The sequence below is a fragment of the Cheilinus undulatus genome, linkage group 2, assembly GCF_018320785.1.
Source record: "Cheilinus undulatus linkage group 2, ASM1832078v1, whole genome shotgun sequence".
Lineage (NCBI taxonomy): Eukaryota > Metazoa > Chordata > Actinopteri > Labriformes > Labridae > Cheilinus > Cheilinus undulatus.
The window spans coordinates 32488685-32511553 of NC_054866.1; the positions used below are offsets into that span (position 1 = coordinate 32488685).

Sequence of the window (22869 nt, forward strand, 5' to 3'; positions counted from 1 at the left end):
ACATTATCAATATGAAAATCTGACTTATTAATCAATTCATGTTAGAGCATTATGAGGTCAGAGGCTGGCTCACAATCTCTTTTCCAGTAGCTACATCCCAAAGGTGCTCAGTGGGGTTGAGGTCATGGCTCTGTGTGGGCCAGTCAAGTTCTTCCACACCGAATTAAAAAAACAAAACAAAACATGTCTTTATAGTTTTTGCTTTGTGCACTGGGGAACAGTAGAAAAAGGCCTTCCCCAAACTGTTGCCACAAAGTTGGAAACAGCATTGTCACACATTGACACTTGGTACCGAACTTGGTGATATAAGGCTCGCATCCAGCCATGGAAACACATTTCATGAAGCAGCACAGTTTATGTGCCTACAGCAGCATTACTCAACCCTGCTCAGCCAAAAAGCCAATTTTTTTTTTAAAATGCCTTTGAAAGAGCCACAATGTAAGTGGTGAAAAGTGGCAAAAAACTGATTAAAGTGGCAATAAAAATAAGTTAAAGGTGGCAAATAGTGGTCAAACAGCATCAAAAAAGTGGCAAAAAGTGGCAAAGTAGGCATAAAATGGCAAAAAAAAGTGTGTAAAAAGTGTAAAAACAGGGAGAAAATGTGGCAAAATAGGGCAGAAAGTAAGAATGGGTGAGAAGTTACCAAAAAATGAGTTAATGAGTTGGGGTGGCAAATAATTTCCCAAAAAAACCCAGAAAAAATATGGCAAAAAAATGAGTGTAAAAGTGACTTAAATGGGCAAAAATGTGAGAAAAATGGTAAAAAAGCAGCAAAGAGTAGTAAGAATGCTGAAAACAGTGGCATTTAAAGGCAAAATGTGGCTTAAATGGGCAAAAAGTTTCAAAAAAGGGAAAAAAAATGCAAATAGCAAAAAAGCAGGATGAAAGAGGCAAAAAACTGGTGGTGAAAAGGGATAGACATAGTGAAATGAGCAAAAAAAATCGCAAAAGTTGGCCTAAAGCACCAAAATGGATAAAAAGTGGCAAAAAAATGAAAAAAAAAAAAGGTTTAAAAATGCTAATAAGGATTCAAACTGATTAATATGACTTGCAATGGATAATTTTTGAGGTCATAGTTTCCCTTTATAGAGGTTTTCTGGGGGAATAATATTTCAAATTAAGATGTAAAAGAGCCACAAATCATCACAAAAGTGCCACACACTGAGTATCACTGGCCTACAGTAATGCCAGTGGAAGCACTAATGAAGGTACATTAACTGTAAGCAAATAAGCATTGTTTGCACAGTTGTTGAAAAGAGACTCCATGGTGCCAAACTGCCCATCAGAATGACATTAACTGATTTTTGTGAGTATTTTGTGATGGGCTGTCCGGTTAGGACTAACGTATTTCCTCCTCGTACCCATGTGTGGAAAGTCTGTTTGTCTCAATATGAGCCTATAAACTCATCAGCTGTGTTCTTGGTGTGACGACAATTCAGATTTTCCTTTATTGTGCAAGTCAAACAATCCACCTTGGCAGCAAATGTAACCCAATGGTGTCAGTAGTGTTTGGTTTTGTGGTGCCCGGTGTTCTTAATTCAACCTCTTATTTCATGCCACACCTTACATTTTACTCATCAGGTCAAATGACTATTTACCAGTCAGTAGACCTGATGATGTTTGGTACAAAACAACAAAAAATAAAGAGTAGAGGAGATTCAAGAGACTAGAGAAGTCTTGGTGGTTGTTTTAGAGGAAATTGTGAACTGATGGCATTGAAATCTTACTAATTTTGGAAGAAACTTTATCCTCTTAGATTTACATGTAATTTACAGATCCTTTGAGAAAATTTACCTCTTTACTGAGCAGGCTCAAACCAATACTGATGCATATTGAGACCTAGAAAAGCAAACATGATAGTCAGACTAATGCCTGACTACTTCTTATTACTTCTAACATGTAGGCTGACTGTAGTGGGGTAGGTGTCTGATAATGGGAGTTACAGTATGCACCACGAACTGTGTTTTTATATTTTCCACCCAAAATATTCACAGTAAGTGAAGAGTTTCACTGTTAAAAAGAGAAGGGAGACTTTCACATAAACAGGGCAAGATGGCAAAGAGAAAAACCAAATTCCACACAAACCAAAAGTTTCTGACAGGAGCTTTGAAAAATGCAAATCCTGTACATTTCAGAATTCATGGTCGATTTTCCAAAAGATATAATGTCTCAGTGTATGTGAAGAACAAGAATTTGGCATTACAGTCAGCAACATAATTTTAAATGATGTTACACAATACAACACTAAAAATAGAACTTCATTTTGTCCAGCTGCTTTTGAAGTGCTGGGATTAGCTATAAACCCAGAGTGACTCTGCGCTTTGGGACATGAAACCAATTCTGGCTGGCAGTGCTTTAAAACTACAGCCGGCAGAAGCAAAGACATAATGAGATCTGCTGAGCCAGGAATGTCATGTTCTTCAGCTGTATCCTCTCTGTGAAAGTACTGATGGTAATTATGCTGCATTGGTGGTATGCAGAGCTAGGGAAGCTTTTAATTTGAGTCCCTGTAATTGTGAATCTATGACCCAGTGTGGGATTTTAACATGCTCCGAAGACTTAACTTAAACCAATACTGAACACGTGCAAAAGGTGACGCACTCAGGACTATCCATTTGATGAATGTGCAGTAATTTCAAGTACTTTAAAATCATGCAGTTTACCTTCGATGTTTGACTCCCTTCCAAAATAATCATTTTTTGTTTGCAGTCTATGCCTCCAAAACATCCAAATATAAAAGTATTTAAAATACCATTTGTTAGGCCTTTGACAAGATATGTTATCTATACATACCATTCACATAACCAGAGGGGATCATTGTACCGAGAGGCTGTTCAACTAAAAACTACTGAAATGTCCAAGTTGAGTGTAAACTGGCAAAAAAGTACAAAGTAAAGCTTTGTAATGGCATATGTCCAGATTTCAATGCTGCATGTTTGGCTCCTAGCCATCAGTCATACCATACCCACATGACATCACCACTGTGTATAAAACCAGAACAGGAGCAAACATAGGTCTCCCTCCTGTTTGTTTTATGGATATCTTAAGCAACTGAGACAAAGTTGGAGACACTCAAGCAAAATACAGCTCAAAGACTGGTAATTAACATCATGTATACAGTTTGTCTGCAGGAGACTGCTGAAAGATTAGTCTGTGAAATGACAGACATAGTGCCACCTTGTGGAGGTGACTTAGATTACATACAGTGATAAAGACCAAACTGAAAAGACCAATTTAGACTCAAACTGAGGAATGCATGTTTGGGAGGTATGCAATAATTAACTGCTCCTTAAATTAGATAACTTACACCAGGGGTCATCAAGTACATTTGCACAAGGGCCAGAAACTCAGGGGGCTGGACTTTCACATACACAAAAATTAAATAAATATTTTGCTCTGATTGAAATATTATTGTAGTATTTGTATTTTCATTACCAGTGAGATCTAGCCCTATTATCTATAATGCAGCAGGCCACAAGGAGACAGGCCTGACAAGAGAATTGGTTGGGCCCCTGAAAATCTAAGAGAATGGGCCCCCCTAAATGTGATTAAGTACTTGTGTTTACTCATTTTTGACACTTTAAACCCCTTTGTGCCTCTTTAACCCAGTTTTGCAAGATTCTAACCCCTTTCAAACCACTTTTCCTGCATGTTTATCCTCTTTGTGCCACTTTTTTAAATCAATTTTTGCCACTTTTCTTCTATTTTTGCCACTTTTAAACCACTTTTGTTATGTTTTTTGTTGTATTTTTGTCATTTGCAACCAATTTTTATACTTTTTGCCCCCTTTTTTCCTCTTTTACCAATTTTTGCCCTACTTAACCTCTTTTCACAACATTTTCTGCCAGTTTTTGTCCCTTTTTGCCACTCCACAACCCATTTTGCCACTTATCACCCATTTTTGATACGCTCTAACCCCTTTTCACCACTTTATCTGGTCATTTTTGCAGCACATCTGCCAACCTTAACCCTTTTTTGAATATCTACTAATTATGACTGTAAGTTTCTGTAAAAAAAACAGATCAAATATAAAGTCATTCTAAAACTATTTTAATATTGATTTTTTTTTGTGGGATGGATTTAACAGCTGCACACATTTAAAGCCAAAGGACGGGGCCAGACAGGAAGCTTTGGGGGGCTGATATGGCCCCTGGGCCACCAGTTGATGATCAGTGACTTACACACTAAACACTAAAGCAGAAGAAGACGACAACACATTTTACCAATCTGTGGGGGGTAATTTCATATTTCTCTATTTTTTGGCACGTTGGACACCCATTGGCCAGGAATACATAAATACATGCACACACAAAGGGAAAGATATCAGAGTGAAGGTACTGCACACAAAGTGCCAAAGCAGTTGGGTGCCTTGCTCAAGGACATTTAAGCTGTGCTGAGGAAGTGTCACCAGTGCCCATTCCCATTATCCATTTGGTCTGTACCAGGACTTGAACCAGTGATCCTCTGGTTACCAAGTCCCATGGAGATTTGAGTTACTGTGTTAACGAAATATATGGGAATGCACATGAAATAAGTGATAAATAAGACTAGAAATAAAATATAATAGCAAGTAATAAAATCAAAATATAAACAAGACAAAAAAATAAAAGTACCAGCAAAATTTCTAATTATAGCAACGTGTTTATTAGTTAGATAATCAGATGTAGAAGTCTGTTGGAGTCTATTTTAATCATAGTCACACCCACAATAAAAGATTTGCTGTGAAAAATGAAGTAACAGGAAACACAATGACAACCATAGAAACTTTGCTGTCCTTAGATTTCTGGGTTAAGGCTGGGTCACCAGCTCTACAGTTGAATTAAACGATCTACCAGCTTACATATCTCTTGTTTCACAGTGTTCATAGTAGTTCCTGCTACATTTACTGTAGAGTCTTCTGTCCTCTTCTGCTTTATCACCCAGCCACCATAAACCGTGTAGTTTTGTTGACCGCAGCTCATTGAGGAAGTGGTCGTGTCTGTCTGGCAGCTGCTGCAGCAGCAGAAATCACATGAGATGGAGCTGGTGTTGTGTCACGTGAGGTGTCGTTTCTTAAACATGGCTCCAAGTAGCACAGAACAAAACAGCATCCTCTGACCGAGAGCCGTCTGTTTGCTGACACGCTTCATTAAACCTCAGAAAATGGAGCATGTACTTAACTGTGGAAGTTCCCCGCTGGATGTGCACGTTGTATAAAGACATGTAGTACAAACTCATCATGCGTTAAGCCGAGCATCGTTAGCTTGATGCTAGCCTAGCTGTCAACTGCTACAAGTGTGAGAGGTGAGCTGAACATTGAGCTGTAAACGGTGTTTCCAGCTGTTGTTTGTCTTTAATTACAATTGAGTGGTATTTAGCTTGCATGGCCGCTCTGATAGGGCGTTGTGACAACGGCATTTGCTATTACATGAGAGCTTTGCTAGCATGCATTAAGTAACGTAACGTTTGTCACTTTGCTAAGCTAACTGATAGCATGAAGTTGTTTTTAGTTTAACAGATGTGTTATTATACCAAAATACTCCCACTGCTTTGACATTTAAGCGCAAAGTAGTCGGTCTACTACCGAGTAACACTTACATGCTTTGTTTAATGTCGTCAGTCGTTGAGGAGACGCTTTACATTTGTCATTGTTGTTTCTTGGATGTTATCTCTTCTTAACCGCTAACTTGGTTGGCAGTTTAGCCTACCTTTACTACTTAAACTATCTTACCAGTACCTTGAAGTCCTCGACATGAGTCAAAGATTTTACATGTCGTTATAACGAGCATTTTTATTGTTAAAGTTAAACAGTAGAACATTAACTTAGAATTTAAGGTATTCTGCCAACTCTCCACCAGAGGGTAGAGTAGCTGTGTTGATGGTGCAGAGGTAGTTCAGTCATGTGAGCTGAGCTGAGCTCAAACTTCAGGGAATTAAGGAAGGACAAGAAGTCATGTGCATTCACAAACATCACATCACACATTGATTTTTATCAGTTGCCAGTGCAGGTGTTAATCTAATCGTCCAATTTTGGTTTTCAGTTTCTCAGAGGAACAGACTGAAGGCGTGGTTAGGACTTCCTTGATGGCTTTGATTTATTTCTCCATGAATGTCTGAAAGCCATCCTGGTGGAAGACGGTGAGCTGTACATCAGGACGTTATAGGACTCTAATAGAAATTCAAGACACACCATGGATTGGCTGATGCAAGCGGTTGAGAGAGACTTGGGGGTTGACCAACGGCAGCAAGGCCCAGGTCCCCGTCCCAGAGAGCTCATAGCCATCGTTCCAACACGCTGGGTGATGGGCCTGAGGGAGAGGAGGGTCTTGCGCTGTGCCCGCTTTGACAGCAACAGTGAGGCTGAAATTCACACATACCTTCAGTGTTCCCAGGCAAAGTTGCCTCCTGGATGGACACGAGTTTGCATTCAGGGTCTCAGGAAAAGCAAGCTGAGCTACAGATTGGCCAGAGATCCTTGTCATCAACTGATGGAGTTCATGCCACAGGATTCCTATGTCAAAACCATGCAGTGTTTGTCGCACCACAATGTCAGGTAGTATAAAAGTAACGGTCTGCAGTTGAATTTGCCTGTGATTGCCACATTATGTGTCTGCTAAAGCTATACTAAAGTAAAACATCCTGTTTCGAAGATGATCCTATAAATCAACTAGAGCTACTATGGGTGGATCCCTGTTTTTGTTTGAATTATTGTTTTCCACGGCAGTTATATTTTTGCTAGATCATTCTTACTTGCTATGGTAAGGGCAACTTTTCTTTATCTCACCTAGTATTGTTACATACTGAAGTAAACTGAAGCATTGATTTAGTTTAATTATTATTAGTTATTTAGAAGTATTACTCTCAGATAAGTTGTCACTAAAAGCTCTGGCTTGCAGTCTTATTTGCTATTTTTTCCCTTTTTTTATCCTCTTTCAGGAATCTGTGGCGGGATGCTCATCACAAACTTGTGCAGACATATGCAGGACCTAATGAGCAGATGCACACGCCAGCTGTAGATGCAGTCCGTCATGCTCTGCAGAAGCTTTTCAATTCCACATTCATCTCACCTGACAGAGTTTCACCATCCCTTTCTCCAGCCAAAGAGAAGGAGAAGGAAAACTACTTGCCATCCAGTTCATCTTGCATTTCTAAGTCCCAGTCAAACCATCTGTGTCCCAATGTTCTACCTGCAGAGTGTCTGCTGGAGACAGCAGAGATGCTCTATGTAATTTTACCTTACACTCAGTATTCACTTCATGACATTGTGTCCTTCAGCCCAGCCAAGCTCGCCAACAGCCATGCCAAAGTGTTGTTCATTCTCTACCAGTCACTTATAGCTCTGCAGGCGTGTCATGCAGCTGGTCTATCTTGTGGAGAGCTCTCCCTGCAGGACATAGCAGTAGATGAGCAGCTCTGCAGCCGACTGAAGCTTAACCTAACCCATTATGAGGATCTGGGAGCAGAAGGGGATGCAAACCGTGATGCTACTGGCAGACAAGTGCCAAAAAGTGTCATGCCAAGTGACACTTCCTGTATGAGCCAAGAGAACAAACGACTTTGCAATGATTGTTTTGATGAGCTCAAGACATTGGTTCTGGACTGGGTCCATGGCCGAGTCAGTAACTTCCGATACTTGATGGAGCTGAACAGGTTGGCAGGACGACGAGAAGGAGACCCCAATTATCACCCAGTGCTGCCTTGGGTGGTGGACTTCACTGTGCCATTTGGTAAGTTCCGGGACCTCAGGAGGTCAAAGTTCAGGCTCACAAAGGGAGATAAACAGCTGGACTTCACATACGAGATGACCAAAGAGGCTTTGGCGGCTGCAGTGGGTAATGGAGTTGGTGGAGGTGGTGTTGGAGGAGACCTCAGTGGCTCTGTAGGTGCTGGTGGCACTGGACAGCCAGAGCATCTCCATGTACCTCATCACATATCTGATGTGCTCTCTGACATCACATACTATGTCTACAAAGCCAGGCAGACACCCAAGTCAGTGTTGTGCAGTCACGTTAGATCCCAGTGGGAGCCTAATGAGTACCCGGCCAGTATGGAGCGCATGCAGAGCTGGAGCCCTGATGAGTGCATTCCAGAGTTCTACACAGATCCCTCTATTTTTCGCTCAATCCACCCCGATATGCCAGACCTGGATGTGCCTTCCTGGTGCAAGTCATGCGAGGAATTTATAGAGGTCCATCGACGCCTTTTAGAGAGCAGAGAGGTGTCCCAGCATTTGCATCACTGGATTGATCTCACATTTGGCTACAAACTCTCTGGTAAAGAGGCTGTCAAGGCCAAGAATGTGTGCCTCCACCTGGTTGATAACCACACCAATCTGACTACCTATGGTGTAGTTCAACTGTTTGACCAGCCCCACCCACCCCGTTTATCCTCTTCCCAGTATGCCCCAGCAGAACCTCCTCTCCTTGGTCTTGCTGCTCTTAATGTGCCTTCTTTACACTTCCCTCAAATCAACACTGTGGCTGACTCTGTGGATGGGATGGTGCCAGAGTCCACAGGGTGCGAGTCCAGCGGCTGGACCATGGTAGACAGGGAGGAAGAGCTTGAACAAGGTATGGAAGCCCTGGACTCATTAACGTCTTCTGTATCCTGTTCTGTGCCACTGCCAGTCAGTACTGCTGGGGGGAAAACAGGAGGAGAGCACACAGCACTTATTGTATCACAATCCCCAAGTTCATTCCCTGGTGATTTAGCAAGCGGCTTAGGGCCAGGTTTACGCAGTGCCATGTTACAAAGAGGGGGGCCGACAAACAAAAAGCACGGAGAGGGAAGTGTGGCTGCCAGCAATGCAGATGAAATCAAAATCAGCCTCCCTGAGGGGTTCAACCCATTGCAGCCTTTGGAGGAGCTGGAGAAATTGAACAATTTCCTGGTAAAGAGTCTGCACGCTGAAGTATCCAGTGACTTCATGAGAGACAGTGCGATAATTGAATCTCTACCCTCTCTCACACAGCTCTACCAAAGAGACATGCAGGCCCTTGGTGTTCTCATTGCTGAGATATTCTATTCTTGTAAACTGCGGGGAGTCAAACCCGGAAACCCCCTCAGACAGCGTTTCCAAGCAGTTATGAAGCTCTGCTCTGCCAGCCTCCGTGATGTGCCTCTGTGTTTGCATCATGCTCTGGAGACACTGCTGCTAATGGAGAAGCACTCTGGAACAGCACATAGAGAAGTGCCAGATTGCCCACGTCCTCTACTTTTCAAGTATGACCCTATTCGTGACGGCTTGCCTCCTCCAAACCCCTGCCAGCTATTGAATTCGATCATCACCCCCTTTCCTTTCCCTTCCTACTTTGCACCACTTCATAATTTCATCTTTTCCTACCATGCAAAAATGGAGACTACATGCAGTTATCAAGGAAGAGATGTCGTCTTTCACCTGTGGCAGCAACTTGAGACACTGTTGCGTGGCAACATCACAGCTGAGGGTCTTGAGATTCTCTTGCCCTTCATTCTGGCCCTAATGCTCGAGGAGTACACAGCTGTCTATGCTGCTTGGTACCTTTTTGAGCCCATTTCTAGAGTGCTTGGCCCTAGAAATGCAAGCAAGTACTTATTGAAGCCACTGATCAATGTTTATGAGAACCCCCACTGCCTGCGAGGACGTTTCTATCTCTACACAGACTGTTTCATTTTGCAGCTCATTGTACGACTCGGCCTCCAAGCCTTTCTGTCTAGCCTGCTCCCCCATGTGCTACAAGTCATTACTGGCTTTGAAAGCTGCAGCTCAGACTCTGGCGGGGAAGCTTGTAAAGGCTTGAGGGGAGGCACGTGTAATCTTGGAGAGGAAGAAGAAGACGACTTTCAGTGCGGCGAGCAGCGGTCATCCTCGGGGTCTGTCAGTGGGGCAATTGGAGGCAGCAGCGGAGCCAGTGGAGGAGTCGGGGTGGTGGGAGACACAGGACTGGTCGATTACTCCTCTGGCATCAGTCTCAGTGACCAAGTGTTTCTCACAGAGGCAGAGGACTTTCAGAATGGGTTTTATGTCAACAACGGAACAGGAGTGGCTGCTGGGAAACAGCAGAGCCAGAACTCCGCAGCCAAGGAGCAAGACCAGGAGTCTCTAAGTGTGGGGAAACTTAGTGACAAAAGCAGCACAAGTGAGCTGTCACTGGGTGACGGAGACTCAATGAGGGATCGTGCCAGTCTTAAGTCAGCTGACAGCAGCCAGGACCTCAAACAGGCCAGTGAGGGAGAGGAGGGTGGAGAGCTGGAGGAAGAAGAGGTGACTGAGACTAATGAGGGTAAAGACGAGACAGATGATCCTCCTGTTCACAACCTGGAGCTCACTCTCTCTGCTTGCACAATAGACACTGTAGCCACTCTTGAAGGCGATTTTGTGAATGGAATGGAACTGGAGGAGATGGAGAAAGACACTGTGGAAGTGCAGGATGAGGAAGATCACGGTCCTTCTGATGATTCTGAGGAGAAAGAGCAAAAGATTCTTTTGGGTGAGTGACTGATCAACCTTCTCTTATAATTATTTTCTGATGGTGACTAATGCTTTAAATCATGTCTCCACATACAGATACAGTCTGCAAAACGGTACGGTGGCTTTCGGCAAAGCTTGGACCAACTGTGACATCTCGATACGTGGCCAGAAATTTGTTGCGATTGCTCACAAATTGTTACATTGGTACGTACACTTATAAATTCTCTTTATAGAGATACCATGCTATAGTATCCATCTGTCTGTCTTTCTGTTTAGGGTGTTGTATGTGTTGCTTCTTGTTTTCTTCAGCACTTATCCTTTTTATGTGTTTCTGTAGGGCCTGAAAAACATCAGTTTGTCACCTCTTCAATAGAGGACAGCAGTCTGGAAAGTGTGGGATTGGGCAGTGTTTACGAGAAGAAACCTGTAGTTGGTGACCAGACAGCAGGGCCTGTGTTGGAGTGTCTCATCTACATAGCTCAGCTCTATGGAGAGCCTGTGCTCACTTACCAGTACCTGCCTTATATTGGATATCTGGTAAACTTGATAAACGGCAAATGCACTCGTACATAAAATCGTATCAGGCATATTAAACCATTTTTTGTAACAAAATGACAGGTGTACTTAAGACTTTTTAAATCTCAATTAAATGTCTAAGATTGTTTCGAAAACGTTTGTTCCAGGTCTCTCCACCTTCTTCTCAGCGTCTTAACACACGTAAGGAGGCCAGTCTGCTTGGAGCCGTTGCACTTACTCAGAAGATTATTGTCTTTCTCTCTGATGCCACCCTAATGGACATGCTGATGAAGATCAATCAGGATGTGCTTCTGCCTCTACTTGACTTGCTCACCACTCCACGCATGGGGTAAATACACATCCAACCACTCGCATGCTATACACTTTTGTAGATGCATAGCTTCTTACAATGCTTGACTTCCAAGCAAAGTAACTTCCCAGAGCTCTGCAGACACTTTGTTTTATCAGACATTTTACAGGGAGTCCATGGGGTCTTAAAAGGTATAAAAATATTAATGAGCCAATTTAGTCAAAATCAAGGCGTTAAAAAAGGTGTAAAAAGTTTTATATGAAAGACTATTAGGTCTTACATGTTGTAGCTTCTTTTTTTTTCTTATAGCCGGTTTATCTAAAGAGTTTGAAGAGTAGTTTTTCTTCTTTTGTCTTTTATATTTATATTTAATCACATATGAGATTTTTTGAAAGGCTGCCAGATCTGACCTGATTTCTTCCCAGACTAATGGAGAAAAATTCAAATGAAATTAATACATCTCAGTTATTTTTAACTATGACTGATCATCTGCAACAGTAAAGTGATCATTCATTGATATCAATGCTTGAAAATCAGAATTAAAGATCTTTAGGATCTGGAAATGGGCATTTATACCTTGCATTTTTTTTCTTAAAACCTATTGGTAGGCTGTTCAGCCTTTTGGTTTTAACTGTAGTACTTGTAGATAGGTTCTTCTAGATTGTAGTAACTAATTTTAGACCACTTAAGTTTAAAACAAGACCTTCCATTCAGCTACCTTATTGTACCGAGTTCTTTTTTCCTCAGTCCAACCTCACAACGCTCCAAGAAAGTTTAATTTGCATACTACAGTTAAAATACTTAATACATTTCCTATTCTATATTGTCTCATTTTGTCCTACCCTCAGTACAGAACATACACATGACCGATAACTGTGTCATTAATGTAACTGGTTAGAAATTGAAGATGCCATAGGTCTTAAGAAATATGAGGATAGTCTTAGAAACAATCTTAAAAAATATTATATCTAATGCCAGATTTTCTGTATACACCCTGTTTAAAGCATCTCTAGATTTTAAATTTTAATATCATCCTCCTCTTGTACTGAAACATGTAATAATAGAAACTGCTGCAATAGATTTGTCATTCACCCTCCACTTGGCTGTACCCACTCTGCTGTACCCAGGTTCCCCAGTGGGGTGCAGACTCGCACTGCTGTCTGTCTCAAGACTCTCAGCCTGATGGCCCTCATCTGTCTGCGCATTGGGAGGGAGATGGTGCAACAGCATATGGCTGACACTCTGCGTCGGTTCTTTGCTGTTTTCTCTCTGTTGCATTCTCTGCAGCCCCAGGTATGCACACACAAACCCAAAAATACACAAAACACAAAGACTGACAAGCGCCATGCCAAGTTTATTTCTAGAATGCTTTCACCTACCGGATCTGTCACAAAGAGCTTTGCAAAAACAAATAACACAAAGGCAGATAGAAATATGGATAAAAATGATAGGTGAAAGGAACTTGGAAAAGGAACTGTCTCCCTGTCAAAGAGAGTGCATTGCTTTGTTTTTGTTGTTGCATGAGAAAATGTAGAAGTTTCTTCATGTAGTTGTACCTATTTCTTACACCTAAACACACTATTCTGCTCATGTGCCTTTTTTTTTTGCACTGTAGCTTGATGGCGCCCCTCACAGGATGGTTGGAGAGGTCACGGTTGTAGATGTCCGCACTCCTGAAGGGTCAAATGCAACCTATGAATTGGGAGTCCTGGAGGAGCTGCAGACTGTGTTTAACCCTGAGATGGCCCACGCCTCTTACATCCCTTTCTACTGCCTCATAGGTATGAAAACCCTAAAACAAAATACCTTGTTTGGCTGTAGGGATCAGTAATCTTCCTTATGTTTTTACTCTTCAGTGGTTCAAGCTATGCTCCTTTGTGATTCTTTAGGTGATGTGGCGATCAGAAAACTGGTGCCAAACCACGAGCTGGTGTGGCAGTTAGCTCAGTCTTATCATCAGAGTGTGAGTCAAGTGAGCCCAGGTACAAATCTGACTGCAGCTTCTAAGGTAGACCTCCCTCCCTCCTCTGTGGGTCTCTCATCTGTCTTTGGTCGACGTGTGGGTGGAAGCCCATTCCCTTCACCTTCTACTAACTCCATCCAGCTGGGAGACTCACTCCCTGAATCAGGCACGTTTGGGAGCCACCTTGTAGGAAACCGTATCCAAGTGTCCAGGGATGCTGATTTTGATGGTAGTTCGACCTTGGGCCTGGCTGGCTCTTGGGGACGGTCCAGCCACATCACCCCAATTATCACCACATCCTCCACCTTCACCACTCCATCTGTGGGCGCAGCATCCTTTTCCTCCTCCTGGGTGACAGACCCCACTCCAGAGGACAGCGCCCTGAAGCAGGAGCTCCCTCGCAGTGGTCGTTCCCTTCAAGGAAATTGGCTGGCCTACTGGCAGTATGAGATTGGCCTCAACCAGCAGGATCCACATTTCCACTTTCACCAGATTCGACTGCAGAGCTTTCTGGGTCACTCAGGCACCACTAAGTGTTTGGCACCGCTGGCAGGGGAGGATTACTTCCTCTCAGGTAGTAAAGACAAGACTGTGAAGCTTTGGCCCCTATATAACCATGGTGATGGAACGCAGGAGGTGGAGCCCAGGCTGACGTATAATGACCATCGAAAATCAGTCTTTTATGTTGGACAGCTGGAGGCTTCACAGGAGGTGGTGAGCTGTGATGGCACTGTGCACCTCTGGGACCAGTATACAGGTAAGATAAATCAAGCATAAAGCATTTAAGATCCTTATGAGAACATTTAAAAAACTATTATCTGAAGGTTACTAAGAAATATATATTTGGATCAGAATTACTTCTGTTCTCTGTAACAACTCTATTGTCTGCAGGCAAGCAGATCCGCTCATATGAAGCTGTGGACGGAAAGAATCCCATCACAGCTGTCACCACCATGCCAGCGCCACATTGCAGTGTTGTGTTTGGCAGTGCAGATTCTGTGCTTCGCTTTATTGATCCTCGCAAACCAGGATTGCAGGTTGTAATTTCACTTAGCAAGCTCATTCTGTAGAGATCCAATCCATATAACATGCTAATTGACACTGATTACTGTGATTTACAAAACTGAAGCACTTTTTTTTACCCCATTCCTTCACTATAGAGTTATAGCAGCCCTGACGTTGACAAATCTTCCCCTGTGTCCCCAGCATGAATTCCGTCTGGCATACAACAATGTGAGCGCTGGACTCATCCGCTACCTGGCAGTGAGCCCCTCGGGGCGCACCGTGGCTGCAGGTTTCTCATCTGGCTTCATTGTTCTGCTAGATGCGCGCACCGGACTCGTTCTAAAGGGATGGCCGGCTCATGAGGGAGATATTCTTCAAATGAAGGTATGCTGACAGTGTGTGGTTATATAGCTTTTATCTGTATAACTCAATAAGACTGCCAGTGGGGAACATCTTCCTCAGAATCAGAGCCGATCAATAAGAAGACTCTAATGTAACTATTGTAAGATGATATACCAAGAAGGTTTAACAATATGAGTCATTCATACAACAAAGAAATGTTTTGTTTTATATTATGTTGCCATCTTTGCCTCTCTTTTGATAACAAAGTTTTAATAGGAGACAGAAATGGATGAGGGCTAATGCATGTATGGCAAAGCCAGACTCAACCATGGGAATAACATGAACAAGCTGTTGGCCAGCTAGGCATCCCTAAAGTTTAAATCTTCTGTCACTACAGAAAACCATTTATCTATTGGATATCAAATTAAAACAACTGATAACATTTGTTATTCATAGACATTGGTTTCAGTAGATTGGTTGTGTGTTTTTAAGGAGTATCCTGGTGCTTTTGAAATTGGGTTCATATAAGGCACTTGACTGTAGTAGTGGCAATAGCATCCAGTGCTTTAAGTGAGTGTTGCCCCTTCAAAGCCATGGCCATAAACTTACTTGGATGACAAATTTTCATACAGCTCTTCTGGTTGGGGTTTGTTTCTCAATTTATCTTCAGAAAGTTGGAGATGGTATGTAAAACACTGGCGTTCAGTAAGGCAGGGAACTCTGAATGGGGAGTGATGCAGACTGCAGGCATATGTGAGCTGCTATCCTCAATCAGAAGTGTCCGGAAAAGTGCTGATAAGTCCCATTTGTGATAGCAGCAGCTGTCTGTGTGGGCATGGGCTCACAGTTTACACACCTACACCACCAGGTTACTCAGGATCTCTCCTGCTAACCAGCCTGTAGCAGGTGGCCGAAGCTGGCATTGCAAATTAGCGCCAAACAAAGTGGCTTTCTGTGTGAAAAATGAAGCGCTATAAAAATGTTCATAATTGCATACAATTGAGCCAGCATTGCTTTCTAGTGCATCTTTACCTAAGACTTGCCAAATAATGCAGAGGCAGGGTACCTGTCTGCCACGCTGTATAGCCTAACTTCCTCCAGCATGTCCTGTTTCAAGAGGTAACGCTCACTGAAATCTCTGGAGGCCCCTAGTATTGCCACATACTCTAAACAACCAAACTTCAAAAATACCAAAATTTCCCTTAAAGACCCAAGTGCTTTCAGAGGAGTAAAGACGTGTGTTCATTAAAAGCTTCTTTAGTGCTGACACCCTCAATTTTAGGGTTTTTTTCACCAGGCCACAAAAGTAGACCTCTGTTTTTCTTGGTAGCAAAATTAGGCCTGTTTAAAATAGCTCTGTGTGCTTAATATTATTCTTTATACAACAAAGTATCCCCAAGAAATCATAGAAACAATTAAAAAGAATTATTTCCTGGCATTAGTAGCAGCTCTAGACCTAAAGATTTCAGCCCCCTATCCCTCACTGTACACATCAACATGTAGAAAAATATGTAAATGTAAGACAAACACACATACAGTCACAATTTGTGCTTAACAATTCCTCTATCTTGTTTTTTTAGAATATACCTAAACATTATACCTCTAAATTGTGAAGAAATAACAACTATTGTCTTAAACAGAGTTTTAAAGATCCAACTCTCTGAAGATGAACAATGCCCTGATAACACTATGAGTTTTGGCTGCACTGAGCCAAACCAAGCCATGCTGATTGGCTTTTCCATCACCAGTTTTGCCGAGCTGCACTCGAATACCTTTGCTCATGATCAGGGCCAAAGAGAGCCAGCCCCACCTCCAAGCGTGCTGTGCTGACATCAAAGTGGTTCTCAGAGTGTGATTTGCCCCTTTTGCTACTGACATCCCCGATGATAAATTTTCAGCCCACGACCCACAGGGAGATACGTTTATCCCTGCCTCTGCTCCAGCTGTCTAACTCTGTCACAGTAGTGGTCCAATGTCAGCATTCACTGTGCGACTTAAACATTTATGACACAAGACCAAAACTCGAGATTTACATCCTCATACTACTGTCTGATTATACCGCACAGCTGAAGTTCTCACACTGACGAGCGAAATCAGGACGAACCAGGCACAGATTCAACTTTTTGTGCACCTTCTACAGGGCTGTACAGTGTGACATATATGTTGCAAATGCTATGAGAAAATTGGTCTGTGCTAAGAGGTTTTCACTCCTCATAGCACAGGTGTTGTGACAAAGTGAGAGAGGTGTGTGAATGCCAGATGAGACTTTAAGTATGACTTGTTGCCCCAAGAACTTAACTCCACTTTGGTTTGAGATTTGAAATTCATACCCAGTCCATTTATTTCTTACTTCTGGTACATTTTAGACTCAAGCGGAATGTTGTTTTCCTCTTGTCATGCACAATTCTGTGTGTCTGGAGCGCGAGCGGCCATGCTCCGCAGTGCTGAGGGAGTGACCAGCTGCAGCTCTTACAGACGGGGCAGGCTCAGGGCAGATGCAGTACAGGTGTCATTATGTTGAAGAGGAGCGCTGCTATAATCCCAAGTTTCATTTTAATGCACGTAGGCTGGATGATGTTAAAAATGTGTACTAGCTTATGTCTCTGTTAGCCTTGTCCTTTCCATGTATGCACAGACGGTCGCAGTGAGTTGGCTGTCAGTGAGAGGACAGAGCGCTCAGTCTGCTCTAATTTCTGATTAAAGATTAATGTATAAAACGATGGACTTTTCTCCACTAATATCGTAGCTGATGCTGTTTGGTTAACGAGACAATACGTGTCTGAATTTAGCATGCAGGTCTGATATGACACGGACAGACAGACAGCAGTGTACGAGGGAGAGATGAGGGGGAGAGAGAGAGGAGCATGAAGGAGAAGATTAATGCAGCCCCACACTGCATAAACTTTGTGTATTGTTAGGGTAAAAACGTGACTTGGAGATAGTTTTTTTTAATTACCTTTGAACTTTGAATAGTACTGATGTTATTATTACACTGTAAGAGAGAAAAGAGTGTCTGTTCATTTACATTAGCTCTATAAACATCAGAACCCAGTGTGATACTACAGTATGGACCAAACCCTAACAGTGTTTACTTAATTTCTACTAATGTTAGGAATATTTTCCTATTACCCTGAGTATCAGTAAATATATAAGAGGTGTCCAAACTATGGGCTGTGGGCCAACTGTGGCCCTTGGTCCTTTTGAATTGGCCTGCAAGAAATCCATTAAAAAAGGCCCACATAAGAACCTAAAACTTTACTATATTTCTTAGTTTGACTAGGAATGCACAATATTGGGGTTTATACAATATAGGGATATTTACAAATTAAATTAAGCTGATATCAATACCAATATATAAATGTAGTTTAGACCTATCACTTCAGTCCTTGAAACACAGTTTGAGGATGAACAAAGAAACATACTTCAGTCTCTAGAACACACTAAAGTTAAAGTAATAAGAATGAACACAAAAAGACTTCAGCTGTCTGTTGGTCCTGCCTAAAGTTAAAAAAAAAAAAGATGAATACAAACAAAAGGAATCCAGCAGCAAATAGCAGCACAAATTGAGCTAATTCGATCCTCTGATCTATCTCAAAGTCTGATTTTCATATCATACTGCTCTAATCATCTTTAAGCACCACACTTCTGTAAAGTTAGTCAGCTTCCAGCAGATTGCTCTTGTTTTGTGTCTGAATGTGGAGATGAACCATCAGTGTCTCTCGTCTCTGTGATTGGCTGTTTGCTTTGGTAGACATTAATGAGAGCTGTAATTTAGGCTGTTTTGGTCTTGTTTTCAAGTACATTCATTTACTAAGCATATGTTTTGATTACATGTTGGTTTTAGAGATGTAACAAACTATATTGTGCTACAGGTTTTTGTTCTGTGCTACAAGATTGTCAACCTCTGTAGCACCAGTGCTATGGGCAAAAAAGTAAACGTACGGCCCTGCTACTAAGAACAAAAGCTGGCAGAGTCGGCCTTAAATTTATGAACTGGCACTTGTAAAGTATGCAGTTCTCACTGCCCAATCCAGAAATATGATTGTGCTCATATTCTTCTATCTAGAGAAACATAAATCACTCATCAGAAGACTGTTCTTTAGCCTCTATTGCAGGTAAATTCTCTCCTTTTGATGATAAGGGTGAATTATTGTTTGATTGCAAAAACAGAGAGAGAGAGAATGTGAAAAGAGCGTCAGGCAGCGCTGTAAGTCTACAGTTTGATTTTTGCTTTAAAACAACGTAAAGTCCCTCAGATCAGGGAGTGTAGAGCGATCGAGGAGGGCACAAAACACTGCATCATCAGCTCTAGACGCGCCCTCTAATGCGTAGCTCAGTTATGGTGAGAAAGCAAATCCCCTGCTGCACTGGGCTGCCGTGCCGAGTCAAACCAAGTCAGGACGAGCCATCCCATGTAATGAAAAAGCCCCATAAGTGCAGCAACAAAAAACAACTTATACATAGTTAGAGCCTGGTGTGTGAAGCACTAAAAATACTGAACTACATTTGTTTTGGGCGTTACCAGTGCAAAAAAATTGCTATGGACACAGGAGCCTAGTGGCTCAGTTTGTCCAGCTAGATGAGTAATTCCTGTGATAAATGGATACTTGAATCAAACTGGGTTGACGAATTTACATAAACCCTTCTTAGATTCAGTATCAATGTTCATTTTGTTTTTCCCCAACACTTGGCTGAATAGCATGGGACTTGTTTATGGTCACATTGTTTACATGAAACGTGGGCTGAAGATGGGTCAAATCCGTGTGTCACCAAAAATTGGCGTCTGCTCAAACTTTGTATTCTGCCTGATAAATTGCAGCCAAGTACTGTGGGCGGTTAATCCCCCATGACTCTATTAACTTTTTCGGTTGCATGCACTTTAGACTCAATGAGTGTTTGATGGGTTTCTTTAAAATATGTCAGCGTTTTAAAAAGATGCAGAGGTCAGAGGTGGAGAGTATTAATAATGGCTTTCCTACATTAAAACCACTGTCTGGTGGAAATTAATCACTATCTGGCTTTATGGTAACTAGAGCAAGCCTCTTTTCATGTCCACATGTGGAAATCAAACTAAATGTTGTACATTAAGCTTTTCCTCTCGCTTTGCTGCTTCTTATCTGAGCAACCCACATTATATCCATACTGTATGACTGACATAGACAGGCTTGATGGTTGTGGTTTAGAGGATGATTTGACTGATTTTTGACCTTTGATGTTTGAGAGCCTGTTGAAAGAAGGATCACCAAAAGTCATCCTTTGTTGTTTAAATTAAACAACACTCCTAAATGTAGAAGATTTGCTGTTGTAATATATTGAGCAGTTAGTTTAGTTTTAGCTTTTTTGTCATGTAAGTACTTTCCAATGATTTAGTCTAAAGAGCTAATAATTGTCTCAGTCAACACCACATATATTCAAGTCAGAAGGTGTGGCTTTATGTTTAATACGACAATGTGCCAAGTGGCTTTTATTTTGACACGTAGCAGAGATGTGGATACAGAATGGTGCAGAGATGGGGAAAGGTGTACCCAGCAAATCTGTTGTCAACAGAGCACAAAGATTAGCAAACTTTATTTAACCTCAAATTAGGTCAAGGCTAGTAGCTCTAGTTTTAAAGGCACAAGTTTAGGCAAATATGGACACAGGTTACTCATTAGAAAGACTACTGTGGCTCTCATTGGTACATTCATATTGGTCAGACTTCCCCTTTACATCTATCAATCAGTGGCTCTGTCAAGTTTAGCTGAGAAACTAAAGAACAAATTAACTACATATTTTGTGTTGTATTTAATCCTAGTTTTGTGTTAAATGAATATAATTAAATAACTCTCCGCTAAAAGTTCTGTGTTAGTGGTCCGTGGGTTTGTTTGTGCTTTAGAGGGAGTCAGTGTTAACAATACAACCAAAACTCCAAGCAGTGGCCTTATGTAACTGTCTGAATATATTTGTGCTTCTTTTTAAAGTAATCCTAACATTAACAAATAATTTCCGACCATTAATGAATAGTATATTAAAAATACGACAAATTATTTTGCTACTCTTTGCTATTATTTCAATAAGAGTTTCCCAGGGACTTTTTCACTGCAACAAATTGCACATGATATGTTCAAAATTGTGAATTGGCAACATTGGCTGGGATATATCTGAATATTAAGTCAAATTTCTGTTTCTTTTTTTTTTTTTTTATGTTTCAGGCTGCAGAAGGAAACCTGGTCATCAGCTCCTCCACTGACTACACACTCAGTGTGTGGAAAGATCTGGAAAACAAGCCCCTCCGCCAGTACAAGTCTCAGTCTGACCCCATCCATGCCTTTGACCTTTACGGCCCAGAGATTGTAACAGGAACCGTGGCTAACAAGATTGGGGTGTACTCCATGGCGGACATCTCCTTGAGCCCTGTTAGCAGCACAAAGCTGAGCTCAGAGAACTTCCGCGGCACTCTGACCAGCCTGGCAGTCCTGCCCACCAAGAGGCTCTTACTGCTGGGCTCTGAGAACGGCGCCATCCGGTTATTAGCGTAGAGAAAAAATCAATGACTCCCAGATACACTAAACTCACTTAACAGTGACCTCCAAAGTGTCTTATTGGTGAGGACAGGCAGGTGTCAGAACTCTCTGTCCCTCCCCTTGAGCTTGAGGTCAATTCTACTAGAAGGTAGTTTGGTCAGTTCCTCTGAAATGCTTTTTGAATGAAGCAGCACAAGCAAAGGCATTGTAGAAGCTACACATGTCTAAATCTTGCACCAAATTTGATTGACAGGAAATGTGTGCAACGCACTTAACATTTATCATGTACAAAAGATCCCATGATTTTTTAAAAAGCCTATACGTGCATAGATAGTATATAATGGGGAATTCTGATCTAGTCTTGGTCATTTTTTCATTTGACAAGGTCAGTCATTCTGTTCAGACATATGAATCAGAAGACGTGCTCAGGAAGGTGGAACCAAACACGGTTCTTCTGTAGTGTTTACACTTTCCAAGTAGATGCATAACAACACCAAAAATACATCTGCCTCCACTTTCTTTTCCCTTTATGTTAGCATACTTGCGTATCCAAATGCACTGATTAAACTATGCAGTATTTGTAGATCAAATCATTTGTTTTTGTTTGAGTCAATGTGATTTTCATAGATAGATAATTTATACATCACTAATGGTTGAACTGTTTAATGGACAGCGTCGGTGCATCCTCTAAGTGTGGAGACGCTTCAGTTGTTGTCACATTACTAAAGTTGTATACTGATGCACAGCCTTTATTCTCCTGCACAAGTATGGCCTGAATTGGAACAAGTTGATTCTCACTCAGATTTTAAAGCCTGAATGTTTTTATCCACTAATAAATTACTTGACTTTGCTTGGGAGTTTTTAAACAGTGTTTAGAGACTATTGCTTTTGCTGTCAGAACCTGTAGCAACATTATACTGGCAATTGGTGGTATATGCCAGTTTAATTGGGTTTGCCATAAGTTAGACTCATACAGCGCTCATTTCTGATAACATAAGCTATCATAGATACAGTCAATGCCAAGTTGAACAATTTTTCTATTTTAACATTTGTTACTGCATCAGAGTATGTTGAGTAATTACTTTAAAAGGTTAGAAAAAAGAGCAAAAATTAGTCTAACTTGCTCCATATGTGTAATATAAATTGAAACACATAACAGGTTTTTGTTCCTCAAATGAAGCCGGATTCTGTTTGAACTTTCTAAGCCTTTTAGCATCCAGTAATTTCAACCCATTATTTGATTTTCTTCATGGTGTAAAACAGTCTGCCTAATTTTGTAATTATTTGCCCAAAGCCTAATATGCTCTGACAAGTGTACTACACCTTTTTGATATCTTGTGTTTTTTGTAAACTTTGAGTTTTAGCTCAGTAATCATCTAATGACAAACTTTGTAAAAAAGAAAAAAGGAAGGAAAATTTGTAGTTGCATAATTGGTAACAATGGTTCCAGCATTTCTCAAAGCATTTTCAGAGAAGTCCACTGAAACAGCTATTTATTAACTGGATTAATAAAAAAATTGCTTCCTGTGATTCGGTTGTTCTGTGTCATTCATCTGCATTCATCATGACTTCCAGTCTGCCTTCTGGTCTTAGTTGAATCACTCTAGTGGAGATTGGACAAAGTCCCCTTGCATGTTTGCAGACAGATGTCATGTGATCTGTAACATATCACCTTTTTTTCTTTTTACTGGGAATGGTGAACCAAACTAGCAAAAGGTTTGCTTTTCTCATGTAATCTTTCTTTTTTTAAGTGAATTGTGTTTGATCATAACAAATAACTGAAGTTTTTGATGAAGCAATC

General features: G+C 41.4%; 1 protein-coding gene across 2 annotated transcripts; it reads left to right on the top strand.

The window, feature by feature from the left end:
• Positions 1-5023: 5023 nt before the first annotated feature.
• wdr81 (WD repeat domain 81) lies at positions 5024-22598 on the top strand. 2 transcript variants are annotated; one of them, XM_041801215.1, is made up of 12 exons: positions 5024-5283; positions 6021-6532; positions 6916-10448; positions 10526-10633; positions 10767-10966; positions 11113-11294; positions 12383-12548; positions 12871-13036; positions 13145-13975; positions 14110-14255; positions 14425-14607; positions 20757-22598. In XM_041801215.1, the coding sequence occupies exons 2-12, from the start codon at positions 6171-6173 to the stop codon at positions 21081-21083; spliced, it is 6204 nt and encodes a 2067-aa protein (XP_041657149.1). In that variant the 5' UTR covers positions 5024-5283; positions 6021-6170; the 3' UTR covers positions 21084-22598. The 2 variants fall into 2 exon arrangements, with proteins under 2 accessions (XP_041657149.1, XP_041657158.1); XM_041801224.1 differs by lacking the exon at positions 20757-22598 and having other exon boundaries at positions 14379-14519.
• The last annotated feature ends 271 nt before the right edge of the window (positions 22599-22869 follow it).